This window comes from Drosophila mojavensis, unplaced genomic scaffold (assembly GCF_018153725.1).
Source record: "Drosophila mojavensis isolate 15081-1352.22 unplaced genomic scaffold, ASM1815372v1 contig_80, whole genome shotgun sequence".
NCBI lineage: Eukaryota > Metazoa > Arthropoda > Insecta > Diptera > Drosophilidae > Drosophila > Drosophila mojavensis.
The window spans coordinates 11,197,028-11,215,369 of NW_025318906.1; the positions used below are offsets into that span (position 1 = coordinate 11,197,028).

At 41.1% G+C, this 18,342-nt stretch overlaps 5 protein-coding genes across 11 annotated transcripts; 2 read left to right on the forward strand and 3 right to left on the reverse strand.

Annotated features, from left to right (window-relative positions):
- Nucleotides 1–1,168: 1,168 nt before the first annotated feature.
- On the reverse strand, nt 1,169–2,058 carry LOC6579487 (dynein light chain Tctex-type 5-B). Its single transcript, XM_002005346.4, has 4 exons — nt 1,993–2,058; nt 1,651–1,722; nt 1,387–1,586; nt 1,169–1,334 (listed from the first exon to the last, which is right to left on the reverse strand). The coding sequence occupies exons 1-4, from the start codon at nt 2,056–2,058 to the stop codon at nt 1,169–1,171; spliced, it is 504 nt and encodes a 167-aa protein (XP_002005382.1).
- A 1,020-nt stretch (nt 2,059–3,078) lies between these two features.
- Nucleotides 3,079–6,901, reverse strand: LOC6579488 (PX domain-containing protein kinase-like protein). Of its 4 annotated transcripts, none has more exons than XM_032730140.2 (10): nt 6,794–6,901; nt 6,522–6,710; nt 6,060–6,336; nt 5,595–6,003; nt 5,357–5,535; nt 5,060–5,299; nt 4,851–4,996; nt 4,635–4,784; nt 4,331–4,520; nt 3,079–4,256 (listed from the first exon to the last, which is right to left on the reverse strand). In XM_032730140.2, the coding sequence occupies exons 2-10, from the start codon at nt 6,621–6,623 to the stop codon at nt 4,057–4,059; spliced, it is 1,893 nt and encodes a 630-aa protein (XP_032586031.1). In that variant the 5' UTR covers nt 6,624–6,710; nt 6,794–6,901; the 3' UTR covers nt 3,079–4,056. The 4 variants fall into 4 exon arrangements, with proteins under 4 accessions (XP_032586031.1, XP_015019190.1, XP_002005383.1 ...); XM_015163704.3 differs by having other exon boundaries at nt 6,789–6,896; XM_002005347.4 differs by having other exon boundaries at nt 6,522–6,886.
- Nucleotides 6,902–6,979: 78 nt separating this feature from the next.
- Nucleotides 6,980–9,011, forward strand: LOC6579489 (protein RRNAD1). 2 transcript variants are annotated; one of them, XM_002005348.4, is made up of 6 exons: nt 6,980–7,199; nt 7,260–7,460; nt 7,515–8,335; nt 8,449–8,585; nt 8,658–8,705; nt 8,779–9,011. In XM_002005348.4, the coding sequence occupies exons 1-6, from the start codon at nt 7,119–7,121 to the stop codon at nt 8,856–8,858; spliced, it is 1,368 nt and encodes a 455-aa protein (XP_002005384.3). In that variant the 5' UTR covers nt 6,980–7,118; the 3' UTR covers nt 8,859–9,011. The 2 variants fall into 2 exon arrangements, with proteins under 2 accessions (XP_002005384.3, XP_015019191.2); XM_015163705.3 differs by having other exon boundaries at nt 7,112–7,203; nt 7,260–7,464.
- Nucleotides 9,012–9,731: 720 nt separating this feature from the next.
- LOC6579490 lies at nt 9,732–13,023 on the forward strand. Of its 2 annotated transcripts, XM_002005349.4 has the most exons (5): nt 9,732–10,001; nt 10,499–11,235; nt 11,884–12,094; nt 12,162–12,480; nt 12,572–13,023. In XM_002005349.4, the coding sequence occupies exons 1-4, from the start codon at nt 9,833–9,835 to the stop codon at nt 12,464–12,466; spliced, it is 1,422 nt and encodes a 473-aa protein (XP_002005385.1). In that variant the 5' UTR covers nt 9,732–9,832; the 3' UTR covers nt 12,467–12,480; nt 12,572–13,023. The 2 variants fall into 2 exon arrangements, with proteins under 2 accessions (XP_002005385.1, XP_015019192.1); XM_015163706.3 differs by lacking the exons at nt 11,884–12,094; nt 12,572–13,023 and having other exon boundaries at nt 12,162–12,288.
- Nucleotides 12,463–16,569, reverse strand: LOC6579491 (glycerol-3-phosphate dehydrogenase, mitochondrial). 2 transcript variants are annotated; one of them, XM_015163707.3, is made up of 8 exons: nt 16,404–16,569; nt 15,500–15,645; nt 15,277–15,433; nt 15,088–15,197; nt 14,728–14,840; nt 13,801–14,660; nt 13,029–13,732; nt 12,463–12,751 (listed from the first exon to the last, which is right to left on the reverse strand). In XM_015163707.3, exons 2-8 carry the CDS (start codon nt 15,599–15,601, stop codon nt 12,617–12,619), a joined length of 2,181 nt encoding a protein of 726 aa, XP_015019193.2. In that variant the 5' UTR covers nt 15,602–15,645; nt 16,404–16,569; the 3' UTR covers nt 12,463–12,616. The 2 variants fall into 2 exon arrangements, with proteins under 2 accessions (XP_015019193.2, XP_002005386.2); XM_002005350.4 differs by lacking the exon at nt 16,404–16,569 and adding an exon at nt 16,103–16,347.
- Nucleotides 16,570–18,342: the final 1,773 nt, after the last annotated feature.

Consider the following 18,342-nt stretch of genomic DNA (forward strand, 5'->3'; position numbering starts at 1 on the left):
ATATTCATGATATATACATATATGAATATGGGCTTGCTATATATAAAGTGATTTGATTGGAGTTCTGTCCTTTGGTTGATGCCCCAAGAAATTGAGGTTCCTTCCATATTCTTTTATATATATAATTATATATAACTATGGATCGAGTGTTTATAAAGTGTCTGAACTGTGCCCTGTTTCGGCCTCCCAATATCATATCATTGTGCAGTGAGCTGTTTCAAGTTTGGATATTTTTTGGAATATCTCTGTTCCAATCGTTCGTTCGTTCGTTCGTTTGATCAGTTCCATCCGGAGAGAGAACGTCGTGTAGCATTTGTTTCAAAATGTTTGAATTGTTGAAATGGGTTTGGCAAATGTTACATTGGTTCTCTTATGGGTTGCTCTCCAACAAGTTCTGTGTCTATATACGTATGTATATATCTGTATATATGCATATATACTATATGAAATCCAAGCAAATTCCTTATGTGAGTTGAAGTGTCGTACAGATAAATGATATCTCTCAATATATAGATGCGTGTGTGCATGTGTGTGTGTGTGTCTGTGTCTGTGCATGTGTGTGGCCAATATATAATATCCAGATGTCCACAAATATATATATGTTGTCAAAAAATATTATATGAATACTTTAATTAATTCAAATATAGAAACATTAATCTATTGGAATTACCAAAATCAAAAGAAACCAACTTTAGAAAAAGTTTAATAAATCTATTTTGGTTTTTGTGTTGAGATGAAATTATTTATGCTTCACCATATTATATATCTATTATATATAACTCTTTAACTGATATTCAAATAAAAATGAACAAACGGAAAACCTAATTCAAAATGTGTTGTGATTTATTTAACGAGTGTTTGTTTGTTCTTCAAGTGGTTTCAAAAATCAAATCAAATCAAATTGTGCGACAAAGTGAATTAGTGGCAATTCGTAATGCACTACTGTATATACATATATTCATGATTCCTTCACAGATTAAGCTGTTGGCATCAAATCGAAGCTGTAAGACTTTTACTATTCTTTCTATTTCTTTTTTTATTCTTTACTTTCTTCTTTTTCCCCATTTATTTGTTTCCTTCCTGTCTCACTCCTTTCTCCCATTAATTAAATTAATTTTCGATGATCTTTCTTTTATTATTTTCATGAATTCTGATTTTAGGGACGCACTCAGTCGTAATACAAATAGAATACGGTGCAGACGGCTATGAATTTGGGTGTCTTGATGGAGTAGGTAACAAAGCCGTCCTTCTCGGCATCCCACAGAAAGTTGACCATGGAGCAGAGGCCCTGCATGAGCAGCTCTCCAACGGTAACCAACACTATGTAACGGTATCTGAGCAGGCAATGGGATTAGGCAAGGTATGATACCAAATGGAATGGAATACCTATCGAAATTCATGAGCTTGATGCTGTTCTTGATCTCTTCGCTGACTTGAGCTGCCAGATGGTAGGACTGCCTGGGATGGAATAGATAATCTTCGTTGTAGTTCCTATTCATGATTGTGCGCATGGTGAGCTCCAACCGTTCCTTGTTCAATGGATTCCTGGGCTCCATGCGATAGCTGGGCAAATATTGTATAATCGGCTACAACAGTAAGGGTAACAATGACAATAATCAAAGTGGACACACGGACAGATGAACCGCTTACCTTTGATGGAACACCCAAGGCGCCGGCCCCATTGGACTTGGTCAGGGATGTGCGCTGGCTGCTCACCTGCCGCTGCATGGTGACAAAACGAAAGTGTCGAAAAAGAATGTATTACATTAGATGTTCCATACTCGCTGTGGATTCACACCCACTCCCACTTAACCACCTAACAACCACCCAACCAGCCAGCCGGCTATCGTAGCCCATATGCGTGACTTTCACAAATTTTGGATACTTGATTCGATTCGGAGCATGTTGGAAACATTACCGCTTATTAAATAAACATAAAGTATCCGTATTTTATGAGCCCCTGCAATAATCACACAAAATCAATCGGAGTACCTTCTCGCGCTCCTGGCCCAGGCACAGCGTAACCAGGCCCGACCAGTTCTTCGCCGCGCTGGCCATTTCCCGTGACGTGCCGCCTTTCTTTATTTTCGTAGTGCTGACTCTTGACTCTTGAATGCGTCGCGAGTTGTCATAAAACCGCAAATGATAATTGTACCATTTATTATGGCATTTGCGGCATAATAGAACTGTCCTGTCGCCGTGGCAATATGAGTTTTGGTCGGAATGTTGGATCAATAATTGGCACACATTGTCCTAGAACACGACTCGCTTAACTGACCTTGCCCACCTGCCAAATTCTAGCCGCAGTTCGCTTTCGTTTTTACTAGTTTATTCCCCTCGACTGGCTGATGCCCTGGACCTGACAGCATGTCAATATTACAGATTCAGAGGTAAATAATGAATGATACAGTCTGGCATATAGTTACTAATTTGATTGTTTTACCTACAGATTGCCTGGGTAAGCAGACAGACAGGGAGATGGACATTATATCCTTTAGAGTCCGCTTGTCTTATAAGCCTAGTCATGCTAAGAAATATCTATTTACAAAATAAACCATAAAATGTCTAATTTGATGACAACAATAAATATACGAAAATGTTTCAAAATTACGCAGATTTCTTTTAACGTTAACTCCCCAGGACTATTTCTGTATAACCAAGGAAAAGTACGTCAACTAGAAGAATAACCCATTCATCAACATACTACTACTTACTAATTAACAGTTTAAACAAAAATCAATGTCAATTAATTGGCAATTATCGATGATGAAAACAGACTTCAAGTACCATCCATATATAGATTGGCGTTGAGTTACAACGATAAATACTTTACACTTTATTCGGTTTCCATATGTATTGATAATATAGTAGTATGTTGATCATATATAGTTTTCGTTACACGTTGAATTCGCATTAGTTTTGGTATGCATACACACATATATGAACATATACACAGTCAGTTACATAAAAAACACATAGACATGAATACAAAGATACACATCAATATCAAATTACAATTGTTTCTTGAGTTTGTTCAATATGGTTGGAGTATACATATATATAAATATAGCTTTTGCATTTATGCATTCGCCTGTTACATGTTTCTTTTATTTCTTCTAATCATTAAACACATATGTATCAATTGATTTACAGAGATTTTCATTACACACATAATCAATAATAATAGTAGTTTGTCTACAACAAAACCGTTGGAATAAACACCAATAAAAATATAAACATAACAGTAAAACTTTTGGCATGATAATAATACATTTCAAATGAAATGATGATCTCAATCCTTGGCCGTTATGGCAATAACAAAAGGTATAGCGCACAACATGGAGGAACTGAGTACATGGCATAAATATACACATATATATGAATGATAGTTATCAGTAGGTTATTAGTAGTAGAACGCCTTCGTGCGGATTTTGGTGCAGACTTATAGTTAACATAATTCATTTGGAAATTTCTCAATAGTTTTTGTTTCCTCTTCTTTGAAATCGTGTTTCGCATTCAAGATTCTCGTACCAAAGATATTTTCAGTCGTGTAGTGGTCGTGTATATGTATATGTAAAGCTTTAGTTGCGTACGCTTGACCATTCGCCATCCTCGTATCGCAGACGTGTGTGATTTGTAAATTACATACACAGATATATAATATATAGACGTACATATCAATTAAGTTCATAAAACAGTTTTCATACGTTATGCATAGATAGATTTGTTGTGGACACAGATTCAGTGGGTTTCGTTAGTAAATATATATGTTATTACTTATATGTATATATATATATATATATGTAGTCACTTATAGCTATTTTGTGGATTGTTGTCTTTCTTTTTTGTTATTCTTTAAGTAGCCCAATAAATAGTTTACGAATATGTCTTGTTATATGTATCTAAAAATGTATCTATCTTTTTGTTTTTGGTTATTTTCAATTGATTTGTTCTTTCTTCTTCTTCTTCATTGTTGCATTTAATATTATGGAACCGTTATTTCATAACGCCACATTTGGTCCAAAATGTAAATATGTAAAATTCTTTGCGTTCTGCCTAATCATTCGAGCGCACTTTGCGCAGGGAGCCACGATTGAACTTGCAAATTGACTCGAGCAACGCTGAGCGCGTCGGCTCATCTTCGCCAGCATCCACATCCTCTGATGCAATATTTGGAGTCGAAGTCTGCCTCTCCACGACGAGATTGCTGCTCGCTGGTATCTCCTGGCGTGGCGACTGCGATGCGGGCGTGAGTGCTGTGAGCATTAAAGGAAAATAATTTTAATCAACTTAAGACATTCGTGTGTTCAATTTGCGATAATTTATCTACATTTGATGCCAGCCAGAGCGGGTTCTTCGGGAGTGCTGTCAGAGCGGTTGAATGAATCTGTTGTGCTTAGCCCACCGCCGGAAGCAACTGCGCTGGTCGATGCAGCTGTTACTGCCGCCAGCGACAAGCGTCCATTGCTTGTTTGGAGCGAACCCTGTTGCTTAAGCTTCGATTGTTTGTGCTCTAATTTCTAATAATTGTTACCATAACAGAAAAGAAAACAACAAAAGAAATACGTGTTGATAAGCGGATGCTCGACGGCTACAGCTACTTAAAATTTAGATCAGAGTTAATTGCTACTAACTGCTTTTTGCTTTGATTTGCGCTTCTCCTCCTCGGAACTCATTAGCTCCTGCACGCGTACAATACGCTTCTGGTTCTTTACCGACTTTTGCTCATCACGCAAACGAGTCTCGCTTTTAACAGCAGCCTGCCGGAGTAGCTCCTTTGCGTTCTGTAAATGTGAGGAAGAAAAAATATTGTAGAAACTGTATTATCGTAAATTCCTATTCAGTATTACCAAAGACAGCTTAAAATGTGGCTTCTCGGATGTGACTGCACTCTCTGTTGCGTACTGCGTAAAAAATCGATGACCTAACAATTGATCCAGTGTTGGCAGGCCGGCCTTGCATGCTTCCTTCGATAGTATGCTCTCCAACAAAGATTCTGTCAGTTAAGAAATGCCATTAGCTCCATTCAGATATTTATTGCTTATTGATGCATTCATACTTAACGCTTCTGGGCATTCCGTTATTTGACGCACAACAGACTCTTGGAGCGGATAACCCATAGCCATCTCGAATAGAACATGGCCAAAGCAGTAGACGTCAATTGTCTCAATTGTATGAATCTTGCTGTGTTGTACGAAGAATGGGCGATAAAATGCAGGCACACCAAGTAAGTGGTTCTCGATGTCCAACAGCTTAACACAGTCATCCACAATGACAATATTTCCCGAATGTAGGTGACCTAGAATAGAAATAATATAAATATGTTCCCTTTTGATATAATTTAAATGAAGCTTACCGCAAGCATAGCCCTTTGAGTGCAGGAATATAAGAGCTTCTAAGATTTGTTTGCCATAGGTAGCAACTTGCTTCATGGAGAGTGCTGTCCGTCCCTTGGGATTGCCGTACTTGCTTAAAAACGGATTCTTTGGCGTGGCCATGCAAAGCACATCCTTGAGGGTGCCATGCTTATGGAATCTGTTGAGCAGTAGTCTTCGCATGAAATATATCTATGAACAACTTTAAAAAGTGCTTACTTTCTGATGACCAAGCAACCGTTCTCTGTATGCGCAGCAAACACAACGGGCTCAATGTGCGGATGCTGAAGACCCATTAGACTCTTCAGCACGCCATGCATTTCTTTCTCGTCGACGTACTTGTCTGGTCCGTATTCCAGCCACTCAGCTACCATTTCTGCATTCGGATCTACTGAACCTGCATCTATCGAGACCGAGTGGGCGCCGCCATTGCTGCCAGCAGCAAAATGTTTGCTTTGCTGATTCTGTGAACCACTCTTAACCAACTTGTTGCTACCCTTCTCTGGCGGCTTGGTGGTCACCTTAAAGTAATGTTTGCGCAGCCGCCACCCTATGGCACCCATGGTGGGCCCCAGGGCCCACACCGTATCGTTGCGTAGGCAGAGCATTGCATTTTGCACTGCATGGTCTGGAATTAAGTTTAGAATTAGTTGATTTGACTTACAGTTCCAATAGTCCGCTTACCATGGAATGATTGCGAGTAGCTTTCGGGATCAACGAAACGCTTGGCTGGCAGCGATGATGCCAAAATGGGATTCATTAGTATTGTGTTTATGTAAACTTGTAATGCTTCTTTCCGTTCAGCTATGAAGTCCGGTCGCATATTACCAAAGATGCGTTTGCCAGGCAACGGCAGTTCAATGCCAGAGATACGAAGACATTTGTGCAGATTGTTAAATTCATTGTAGCGGCGAAGAACATTCCAGGACTTATCACCTCTCTGCACGCGCAGCAGGTATTCCTGCAACAACAAAAATCACACCTCATTTGTATATTTGAAAAATATATATACATATATATACCTATACACACAGAAGAGAGTCAGACACCGTCATTAACAAATCCGCAGCGACAGCGGCAGCTGCGACGCTCATTATTGATTTTTCTGTTGGGGGATATAAATTTTCAGAAGTCATATACACTCACCGTATGACCGTCGACCTGCTCGACTGTTGTGATTTCACAGCTTATTGCCTCGGTGTCATCAATTGGCAGTTTTCTTTCATATCTGCTTGCAAATATTGCCATTTGTTGGTTCCAGATGCATTTTCACTTTGCTTTCGCTGACGGCACTGCCAATATGTGTGGATGTATCTGTGTATAACTGTTTCCACCCTTTGGGGATTTGAAAATAAATGGCACAAGTAGTCTTTAATACATCACTTCCAAGTTAATTTTTACAATTTGTAGCACCTTACGTTCTCTTGTTTTCTTTTTGATTATATTTATGGCCAATTAGGCCCGACCGTCGTGTTTTCTTTTATTATTATTGGTAGACAACTTACTAGTGTTGAAAACGAAACATCGAAAGCTCTGTCTGATGATCGAAAATACTGAAATTATTTAATACTTTTATTTTGAGCTATCGATTACTGATTCGAACTTGAATATAATCGATAATTGTACGCAGCCCTGTTTGTTTACCTGTTTGCGCATAAAAATAAGAATACATACTTTTAAAACAATTTCGTTCGCGCCTAATTAAAAATCAGCTGTTAGGCACCGTTGTTATAGCTAACCAATATGATTAATATTAACAAAAAACTTTCTGCGTGTTTAGATGTTGTTAGGAAATACGAATGGTTACTGGACGCTTATGTGTTGGTAGGTAGGTTATCCTAACTCAACCAAAATCTCGATAACTTGAATCTCGCAATACTTCAGGACTTCTATGTGGATGACCACTGGAGCAAACTGCCACAAAGCTGGCGGAAACAATTGGAGGACTTACCCGTAGAACACCTGAGCGAGCTACTGCAGCACAGTGATGGTGTTGCACGTGTTTTATGGCCCTTGGAACTGCTGGCACTGCGGCAAGTGCTGCGGTCGCTATGCATCCGAAGAAGTCCAACGAAGCAGATCGATGTTGGTAAGCTAGTCAATTATGATTCGATATATTCTCAGATAACCACATTGTAGGTTACGCTGCCATCATGCCCGCTTCTGGAGCACCGTAAACTGAAGCACATGTTCATGAAGTGTGTGAAGCCGAAAAAATCGCACGAAATTAAAAGAATGGCTGCAATCTGTGCGAGGAGCTGCCAAGAGACCTCAATTTCGTTTGTCGTTGACTTTGGAGCTGGCGTAGGACACTTGGCGCGCGTACTGGGCTACGGCTATGGCATCAATGTGTGTTGTCTTGAAATGCAGGCAGCTCTCAATGGACAAGCACTGGAAATCGATGCCAAGCTGGAGAGCATGGCTGCAAAACACTTGGATGACAGCGAAACAATCCACTTTAAACGACCTGCGCATCTCACTCAACGTCTAAGCAGCGACACAACGCCAGAACAGTTCATCGAGAGTATACGACATGCATTCCAATTGTCCGACTCTAATTTCAGTTTTGGGATCATTGGGCTGCATCCATGTGGTGATCTGAGCGGCACGCTAATGCGCATGTTTTTGAGCTGTGAGCAAGCTAAATTTTTAAATTTCGTGGGCTGCTGCTATCAAAAGATGAGCACACGAGCAACGCACCCGCAAATGAAGCTGCATGGCTATCCGCTTAGCTCACAACTGCAGAGCGCTGACAACTCTCGGCTTAGCTATGAGGCACGCGAAATTGCTTGCCATGCCATGGAATTGTACAGCAGCCGCCTTCAATCTGGAGACTATGAATATCTGAAGATTCATTCTTTACGCGCAGCAGCTGAACGCATTATTGTTCAGCATTTGCCCGAGTTAAGACATTCGGCGTTGCGCAATGTGAAACACGTGCCTGGCATGAGCTTCAACGAGTAAGATGAAACGCAATTTAGATTTATGAAATATGTCCTATTCTAAAAAAGATATATATATATATAATTTATTTATATATATATATTAATCCATAAATTAAAATCCTTTTCAGCTATTTTCAAAAGGCTATCGAGGGGACGCAGTTTGCCTTACTGCAGGCCACGAGTCCTGACCAAATCGAAGCAGATCTTTTGCATTGGCGTCGTATCGTCTGTTTTTATACCCTACGCCTTATGCTAGCACCCTTAGGTTTGGCTACTCAGATTTTAAATTCCGTTTAAATAAATATTTATGATTTTTATTTTTGTTTATTTCCTGCAGTCGAAAGCATTATTCTGTATGATCGCGCTTTGTTTCTTCTAGAGAATGGTATGATATTTAAGATATTGCGTTTTGTTTGTGAATATTTGGGTAAACAAATATTTATTTTGTTTTTTTCCAGGCTGTCAAGTAACCATCGAATCAATTTTCAATCCTTGCATTTCACCAAGAAATCATATAACGAGCGCCATAAAGAACTGACGTAAATAAAAGACACAATCTGAGGGCAAGGTTCAGCATGTACATTTTTAAATAAATGTACATACATACACTGTACACACATACATATATTGTACATATATACATACATATATATATTGAAATAAAAGAATTATTTGTGTTTATTTTTAATCAAAGAAGAATGAAGAAGTATGTATGTATGTTCATACATTCATACATATGTATGTATGTATGCACGTAAGAACAGTTCTTACTTAGATTTGACAGCAGTAATCAAAGTTTAAGGAGAACTAAGAATAATATATTAGACAAATAATATCTACAGAGAAATTATTTAAATGCATATGTACATACATATGTATGTATGTATGCGAATGAATATGAATAATAATAATGAATATAATAATAATATGAATAAATGCACATCTATAATTATTTTTATGGTACTTGCATACATAACAGGGAATCCCGAAAATATATTATTCTCCGTGCAGCCGGAGACACTTTTACACATACATATGTATCTTACACATTAGCCTGTACCAGCATTTCACACACACATGCACATATACAGAGAGCCGAGTAGACGGATTTCATAGTCGGAAACAGAGAGATTGCACTCAAGAATATTTAGCTAGAGCTGTCTATCCGTTGCATTCATGAAAAGAAAACATTCAAATATACCTACAATGTATTTTAATGCATGATTTTATATATACATATTTATACAAAATATTGTTATTTATATCTAATTATTGTAATGGAATAACGAAAATAAATAGATTTCTTTTTAAATAAATAAAGTTACCAATCACATTTTTAAGCATGTGACGTCACTGCTTCAGCAACTTTAGTTGCACACAGAGAGTGCGAACCTTCAATAGCAATGCCTACCATTGAGAGCATTTCACTGTGATACTTCCCGACAGTTTTGTTACTCAGTTCAGTTTGATTTTTTGCCACGTTAAGATCAGCAAAATAAGAAGTAGTCAATCATGCCATTTCTGGAGTCCCGTTTGAATGACGCGCACGGAAAGCACATAAATATTGATCGTGATCGCCCAGGGTTTACAAGACACTACAACGTTCTGCGAGATACTATCTACAAAGGACTGAAGGCGGTGGCGCCATTCGACAAGTGGCTAAATGGCCACAAACTGGGCGGTAGGTGTTATCATAATCAAGGAAAGAAGGCAAGGAATTGCGTCTTCGTCTTTTATGCAGTTGTGTATTCGTAAAACGGCATTCAAACTTATAATCTTATACATTTATTGCGGATGTGCATAGATGCATACATACAAATGTACATGCATATAAGTATGTACATGTATATAAGTATGTATGTATGATCATGTTGACATGTATGACGTTCTTGTGCTGTTACGTTTGCATGCGTGTAACCACACATGTGTATGTGTGAACTTTTATTACCGGTTCTTTCCCCGATAACACATTTAACATAAGAATTGGTGCGCTAAGGAACTATGGGCATAGTTTTGCTATAAATTTGGTTGGCAGTGTACATACATATGTACATATGTATGTATTATTAAATATAGATTGTGAGTAATCCTCGATGATAACGATTTGTGTACATTTAATTGTCAATCATACAGCTCAATCTGTATAACTATTGTTTATTCTTCTGCTTTCTAAAACAGGAAGTTATGGCGATAATTTGAAGATTACAATGCCTGATGAATTCGATTTGGTAATTCACTTGAAGTTTCCCGAAAACGATAGGATTACTGTGAAAAAGGATCCCTGTAGACCTGGCAATGTTATTTTAAACATGACAGAAGTGTTGGAAGTCCTAAAGAACCAGGATCACAATAGAGTCACATATACACATTTGATCAAATTGGTTTCATCGAAAAATGAGCTTATGGAGCATAAGCTGCAGGCTTTGATCACGAGTGCCATGACAAAGGTGCTTAATGGCATGGAAAATAAGATTAATGTGGATGGTAATATCACGGAGGTGGTGTATAGGAGATGTGGGCCGGCGCACACGATGTTCATTGACACAAAGGATATCAAATATTCGGTGGACTTTGTGCCAGCCATTAAGCTAAATGCAAGCCAAAACATTTTGGGTGAAGAGGAACTTAAGTACTTTGTTAAAAATGGGTTTTGGGAGGCGATTCCGAAACCTTTAAAGCCCATCGATCCGAACAATGTTTCATTCCGTGCCTCCTACTATGACTCTGAGCTACTTATGCTCAAGGATAAACACAAGCTGAAGGAAGTCATAAGATTTATGAAGAAATTTCGTGACAATAAGCAAAACATGAGCAACTTGAAAAGCTATTTCATAAAGACTGTCTTGCTTTGGCAAGTTAAGGAAAAGCCCTCGGATTATTGGAGAACCTCTCAGCTTAAGGATGTGCTGATACAAGTAAGTGTCCAAAAAAATCAATTCCTCATTTCAGAATATCATTCAATTAAAATTAAAAATAACAAGAAAGCTCTAGTCAAGACTGCTCGCCTAGGAGATACCCTAGAAATACTTTTTTTACAAATTGGTGACGAAGGGGGCTGTAAATTACAAAATCTTCTTATTCATTAAATGTATATATGTACACAGTAAATCTGAAGTCTCCAGGTCTAAAATTTTTCAAATTAGGCTGAAAAAAAACAAAATACATTTTTCGATTTTTCTCGATTATCGGATGAGTTATCGAAAATATTTGATAAACTTGTACTGCGTACGGTATACGCGAGTCTACATCTAGGCGTTCATACGGACGGACATACGGACAGGGCTCGACTCAGCTCGTCGTATGATCAAGAATATATATACTTTATGGGGTCTGCCATGCCTCCTTCTGCCTGTTACATACTTTTCGCAAAACCGTTATACCCTGATTTCCCATTTTCAATGGGTTCAGGGTATAAAAACCTAGAATTATTGGAATAACAGCTCGGGTCAGAGGACGGTACCTGCTGGTAGGGTGCCCCTGAGTAGAACGTCCTTTCTTGTATCTTCGGTTTCAAATAATTGAATGAAAATGTGTTTTATTTTTTGCGAATGCACATTATTTAGATGCTCAGAAAGCTAAATACGTCTTTGGCCACGTCTGGCCGCTATGGAAAATTACCTTTCTTCTGGGATCCCAAACTGGACTTGTTTGCCACATTGACAGACACCCAGCGCTGCGATATGTTTAACTGCATTACGGGGGTGATTTATACGCTGGAGCGTGCAGATGGCAACTTGACGAATGACATCGATAACTGTATTAAATTGATATTCAGTAAGACAGACGACTGCAATTGACACAAGGCATAAGACTGATTAGCAAACTTTCTTTCAAAACGTAGACACGCCAGCGGAGAAGCCAATACTATTCGTGAGGCCAAGTTCATCTGTAGAACAGGAGCAGGAGCAGCGGCAGCAGCAGCAGCAGGAGCAGGAGCAGCGGCAGCAGGCGCAGGAGCAGCGGCAGCGGCAGCAGCAGCAGCGGCAGCAGCGGCAGCAGCAGCAGCAGCAGCGGCAGCAGCAGCAGCAGGAGCAGGAGAACGAGGGAGCAAGTCTTGCCCAAATTGGGATAGCCGCTGTGGCCGTTGGTGCCCTTGCCATCGGCGCCTTTTCCTATTTTAGGAGCACAAGGTCAAGGACCGATTGAGATTTCTCACTGAGGTGAGTTTCAAGACTTTATTAACAGCAAAATGTAAAGAAGTTCAGTTTATATAGTTTGTATATAATTCGTTGCGGCTTATTCCTAGTTTAGATGTGCTTGTAGATGTACGCGTGATGTCCTTGTCTATTAAGTCGTTTACAAACCGCCGCCGGAGCGATCGACGCTGATCTTCTGCTTCAGATTGGCCGCCTCGTGCTTCTGTTCCTCTAGCTCAGCCATGCGAGCGAAACGGGAATAGGCCACGTCGCCAGTTTTAATCGCTGACATCATCTGTGCAATTTAATAGTATATACGTTAACATTAATCATACTCTGTTCTACTATGTTTACAGTGATTCGTGATAAGTAATGTCCCCTTGTCTCTTCACATGAAGCTTGCAATTTAACGACTTTTATATATGCTTTTATATCTATGATAATTTTAACAATTTGTAAGAGTCAAGACTTCTGAGTGATTCCAATTATTAACGCAATATTATATACTTATATAACTTCCATTTGTGCATTATGAGAAATAAACTTGTAATTCGGATTGAAAGGGCACTCACCTGTAGATATTCATCCAGCTCCACTTGGCCATTCATGTTGGTGTCGATCTCCTTGAGTATGTCGTGCAATTGCTCGCCGGAGACATCGCCATCGCCGAAACTCTTGAGCGCACGACGGATATCGTTAATGGACACGTAGCCCTTCTTGTCCTTGTCGATAAGTTGGAAGCGCTTCACATATGTCTGAATCTCCTCCTTGGATAGCTTAATGGGTATCCTCTCCTTGGACGTGCGATTGATGGTGTGTCCCATTTCGTTGGCCAAGAATTCAGTGGCATGCTTGATTTGGCGCTCCTTCTCCTCTTTGGACCATTTCAGCTCCTCGCCCATAATTTCGACCACAGCGGGCAGCGCTTCCTGGGCGGCTTGCACATTGAGGAAGGCCAGACGTAAACGGCGTGCAATCATGTCCACAGCAGTGCAGGCATATTCACGCACGCCATAACGAATCTCTGCATCGATGTAGGGGAACTCGGGATGGATGCGATTGCCAATGATCGGCCAGCGTTTGCCGGTTAGCGATGCCATCTTAGACACGGCAAAGGCGCGATCGCCGTACGATTTTGCCAGATGCTGGGCCACCTCGCACTCCAGGCCGAAATCCTGCACCAAACGGATGTACATGGTGGGTGTCCAGCCCTGGCCGCCCTCAATCTTCAGATACGATGTGACAGCCTCGGCGCGCTCCGGCTTCAGGTTGCAAGCTGAACGAATTATTGGGAAATCAGTTTAATTCGATCATAATCTGAGATTTGATAGACAAGCTAGTTACCCTTGATGGCCGCATCCAGAGTGTGCTCAGCCATGGCTCTGTATGTTGTCCATTTGCCGCCGGCAATGGTGATCAGATTCGAGGGGCTGACATGGACGATATGGTTGCGGGCCAGGGATTGTGTGTCATCCTTGTTGGGGTCAGAGACGAGCGGGCGAATGCCGCTCCAGGCGGACAACACATCACCGCGACGCACCTCAACGTCAGCGTTGAGATAGTTTTTGATTTCGCTCAAAATGAACTGGATCTCGTCCTCAGTTGGCGCCGGGTTGTGCGTTATTTCGCAGGGCAGATCTGTGGTGCCGGCAATCGTTTGCCGTTGCCAGGGTAGGAAGAAGATGACGCGTCCATCCGACGTTGAGGGATCGAGCAGACCCATCTGGTCGGGGCTATAATAGCCGGGCAGCACAATGTGCACGCCCGAACTGGGACAGCAGATGCTCTTCACCGTCGGATCGTCCATTTTGCGTATGGCGTCGGTGAAGGGGCCCGTGGCATTGATGATACACTTGGCCTTAACCGTAAATTCCTTGCCAGAGATATGATCCTTGACCTTGGCGCCGCACAACACCTGTTTGCCGCTGCCGTTGTCCTTCTTGAGCAACTCCATAACCTCCACATGATTGCACACCACGGCGCCATGTCGAGCCGCTGTCAGAGCCACCGCCAGACACATGCGTGCATCGTCCTGCTGGCCATCATAGTAGACAATGGCACCACACAGCTTGTCCTTCTTCAGCATGGGAAATAGCTCCAGAGCATCCTTCTTCGATAGCAAATAGGAGCTCTTCACATTACGATCGCCGGCCACCAGATCGTACGCCTTGATGCCCACCCAGTAGTAGGGAACCTGCCACCACCTGGAAGCGAATATATGCACATATATATATATAGTTGATTATACAATTAGGAATCGTTGCTAATTACGTGTATACGGGCAGCATGATTGGTAGCGGATGCGTCAAGTGTGGCGCAGACTCAAGCATATTGGCGCGCTCCGCCAACGCCTCCTTAACCATTCTATATTGCTCAAGATCTAGCTGTAGCGATAATGAGAGATATTCATAAAAAGCATTACTACTAGCTCTACGAAAAAAGACTACGGTCTTAGGTTTAATGAGAGTGAAACGTGAACATTTATGTGAGATGAGCCTGATCATTTTTGGATTTACCAATAGTATTATAATGAATTTCAACTCAATTCAAATTACAAAAATAAAAACTATTTCTCATTATCTACTTTTAACTTATGTTTGAAGTTTTTATTTTTATTGAGGCTATACTTACGCCCAGAATAGCCTTCTGCAAATAGCGTACGCCACCGTGTATAAGCTTGGTGGAGCGCGAGGAGGTGCCGCTGGCAAAGTCATCCAGCTCCACGAGCGCCGTCTTTAGACCTATCCAACAAAAAGCAAAATACCGTTTGTGTGTCGAGATGAGTAAAGGTGAGGAACAAGGAAAGTGATGCGTGTCTACCTCTCGTAACAGAGTCGAGGGCACAGCCAGCGCCGGTGGCGCCGCCGCCGATAATTAGCACATCGTATTCTTCGCCGCTCATCAGGGATTTGATTTGCTCGCTGCGCATGGGCAGAGTACGCTTACGCTTGGGTGGACGTTGCACGGCATTGTTAACCTGTAAACGACAGTTAGATAGTTGATTAATGTTCCTCTAATAAATTAGGCCATTCAATGCAGTTACCACATGTGGAGAATTCCACCGATCGATGCTCCATGCAGCAATCACAGAGCCTGCACAGGCACTTGCGGCGGTAACGCCGAATTTAAACATACGCGACGACATCCTCTCTCTTAAGGCAGCTAGTCGCTCTCTTTAATGATGTTTGGCTAATTAAAAATCATAATACTATAATTAGTCGGCATATCAAGCAGTTGTTTTCCTATTAGTAAGCTCTCTCTCTTTCTCTCACTCGCTCTCACTGCTAGCCGCTCTCTTTAGCTGCTCCGACACCGTTAAAGCGATGAGAGAGCGCGCAAAGCTTTTTTGTATTGCGAACTATTTTTTGCGCGCAACAACTGTGGGAGTGTATGTGTATGTGTGCGTGTGTTTCATTCCAATATTCCAACGCACATACACGTATAGGTAGCAAAAAGAAAAAAAATCCGCTAAGTATATTAAATCGATATGGGCGCGCTCCATTCCACGACATGCCGCAGCAGTGCGTAAGCAGAGACTCAAAACATCGCTTTGTCCAGTGTTGAGCAAACGCAAAAATAATGTAATGCATTCAAAGTCTGTGTTGGGTCGTTTATGCGCTTCCAGACACGAATGGGGAATGTTTACCTTGAGGTCGCTTCCAGCCAAACTGTTCGCAGCACGCAATAAAAGCTGAATAATACCGTATACTTTGCCCAGTGGCCGCAAAACAGTCGATTCTTAAAGAATTTCTGTGCGATTCGATATATTTTTCATTTGGCGAGCGTAACAGCGAATGATTACATCAGAGTTTTATTCACACTCGGCTCGGTTGGCTGCTACCCTCTGTATGATGTTGGTGGTGCTGACGCTGCTGCTGCTTCGACTGTTGCTGCCGCACGTTCCGCGCGTCTGTTATAAGCAAGTTCAAACTGTGTATTAAGCTTACCGCTGTTTGTTATTCTGATGCTGGAAGTTCGTAGTCGTCGCTGCTGGAATTTTATGAACTGCTCTGCCTGCTGCTCGTCGCTCTGCTACCCCGTCCGTGTGCTCCGCCTGATAGTCGTCGTCGCTCTAAACACTGACCGTTCACGTATAACCCCATACAGCTGGCTAGCTGACTATTTGGTTGGTTGCTTGGCTGCTTTTCGCTGGGGATGCAGTCGCAGCAGCAGCAGCAGCTGTTGCAATTACATGTGCAGCTTTTTGTGGCCAATTCGCCGTGCTCCCCCGCTGCTCGCACACCCTCAAAAACAGCTGTGCTCGCACCACCCGCTCTCTAATTGGCTAACAAAATTGAAATTCACGAACTTTTCACACACACTCACTCGTCTTGTCTTCGTGAATGTTGAGTTCACCTTGTGTGTGAACTGCACGGCACACGGCGAAAATTTATATTTATTTTGCCCACAAGTTTTTTTTGTTTTTTTTTCTGTAAGTAGCCGAACGCGATTCTTTATTCATATATTTTTCGACACGTATATTTTAACAATGATATTCCCTGCATTGGCATACGTAATGGGTATGCCAGGCTGTCGCACGAGTCATTTTAGTGAATCAAGTACAGACATACTATACTATACAAGGCTTCGTCAACAATTTGCATAGCAAAAATATATTACATTATTTGTGAGTCGCCCTTTGGCATATTCATGCTACAGTTTTTGCCCCATGACAGTGATTATTTAATTTGTTTGAGCACTGCCCGCTCTGTATGTAATATGAGGTAGTATTACTTGCTTTACCGGCCGTTCTATGAAATTTCTAAGCAAAACTCTCCAAAATTCGCCATGAAATTATACTAAATGTATTCGTATATTCATTCATTTTCTGTATTTTATTTATAGCTAAATACTTTATCATAGTTCTCCGGTTATACCTTGAACTAAACCCATTGATAAGCGAAATTTTGTCGAGTGCTTTACGCTACACGCTTTCCGCTTTCCGCCGTTAAATGATTCATTAGCGACAGTTCATAAATGAAATAGGCAAAGCTATGACAGCACGAATCCAGTGCTAATTCATTAGACATCGAGCCGGGGCAGAGGGAGGCAAAGATACTTTTTCTAGACAGAGACCAGACGCTAGACGTGCATGATGACGTCCATCAGCAACAGCAACATCATCATCATCAGCAGCAGCAGCAGAAGCAACAGTAGCTGTTTGAGCTAGGTCAGTAACACTTGTGTAGCCAAGACGAAGAGTAAGAATTTGAAATGCTATTTATATAGCCAGACCCAGACCCAGACCCACAAAGTGCAGACCTACAAATGACCTTCCCCCAAACTAATTGTCAGGCGATTCTTTAGCTTTTTGATAACTTTTCGCTATTTGATATAAAATGGTGTTTAGGCCGGTTTACAGCTTTTCGCCATATTCTGCCGGCCACGATTCACGCATCTGTTGCGTGTCGCACGCCCACTCCTCCACCCACTAACACGAAAAGCTTGAAAGCTTTAAAGCTTCTTAACCAACAGACGCTGTCGGCAGACAATGCCGACTGATAAACCTCGCGTTGCTACGCTTCCTCAGCACGTGAACAATATCAATGGAATTATACTAAGTAAATAAATGAGTATTTGGTACTTTAAATACGTTTACCTATACTAACAAGCTGTTGCTCGCTGCCCATACAAATTCGCTTGCCAATCTAATCTGTACGTAGACTAAGTAGCCGAGTCGCCCACTGAAGGTTAGTGGGTCAGAATGGCAACATACTTAAGAGTTTTTGCTATAATTGTTATAGCAATGTGCGTCTCTCGATAAGTGAAGAAGGATTAAAGAATTGTAGATAATGAAATGGCATTATTAATGAATCAGCGAAGATAATCGGAGGGGAGAAAGAGAGAGAGTAGAGAGTAAAAGGAGAGATAAAAATTACATAAGCA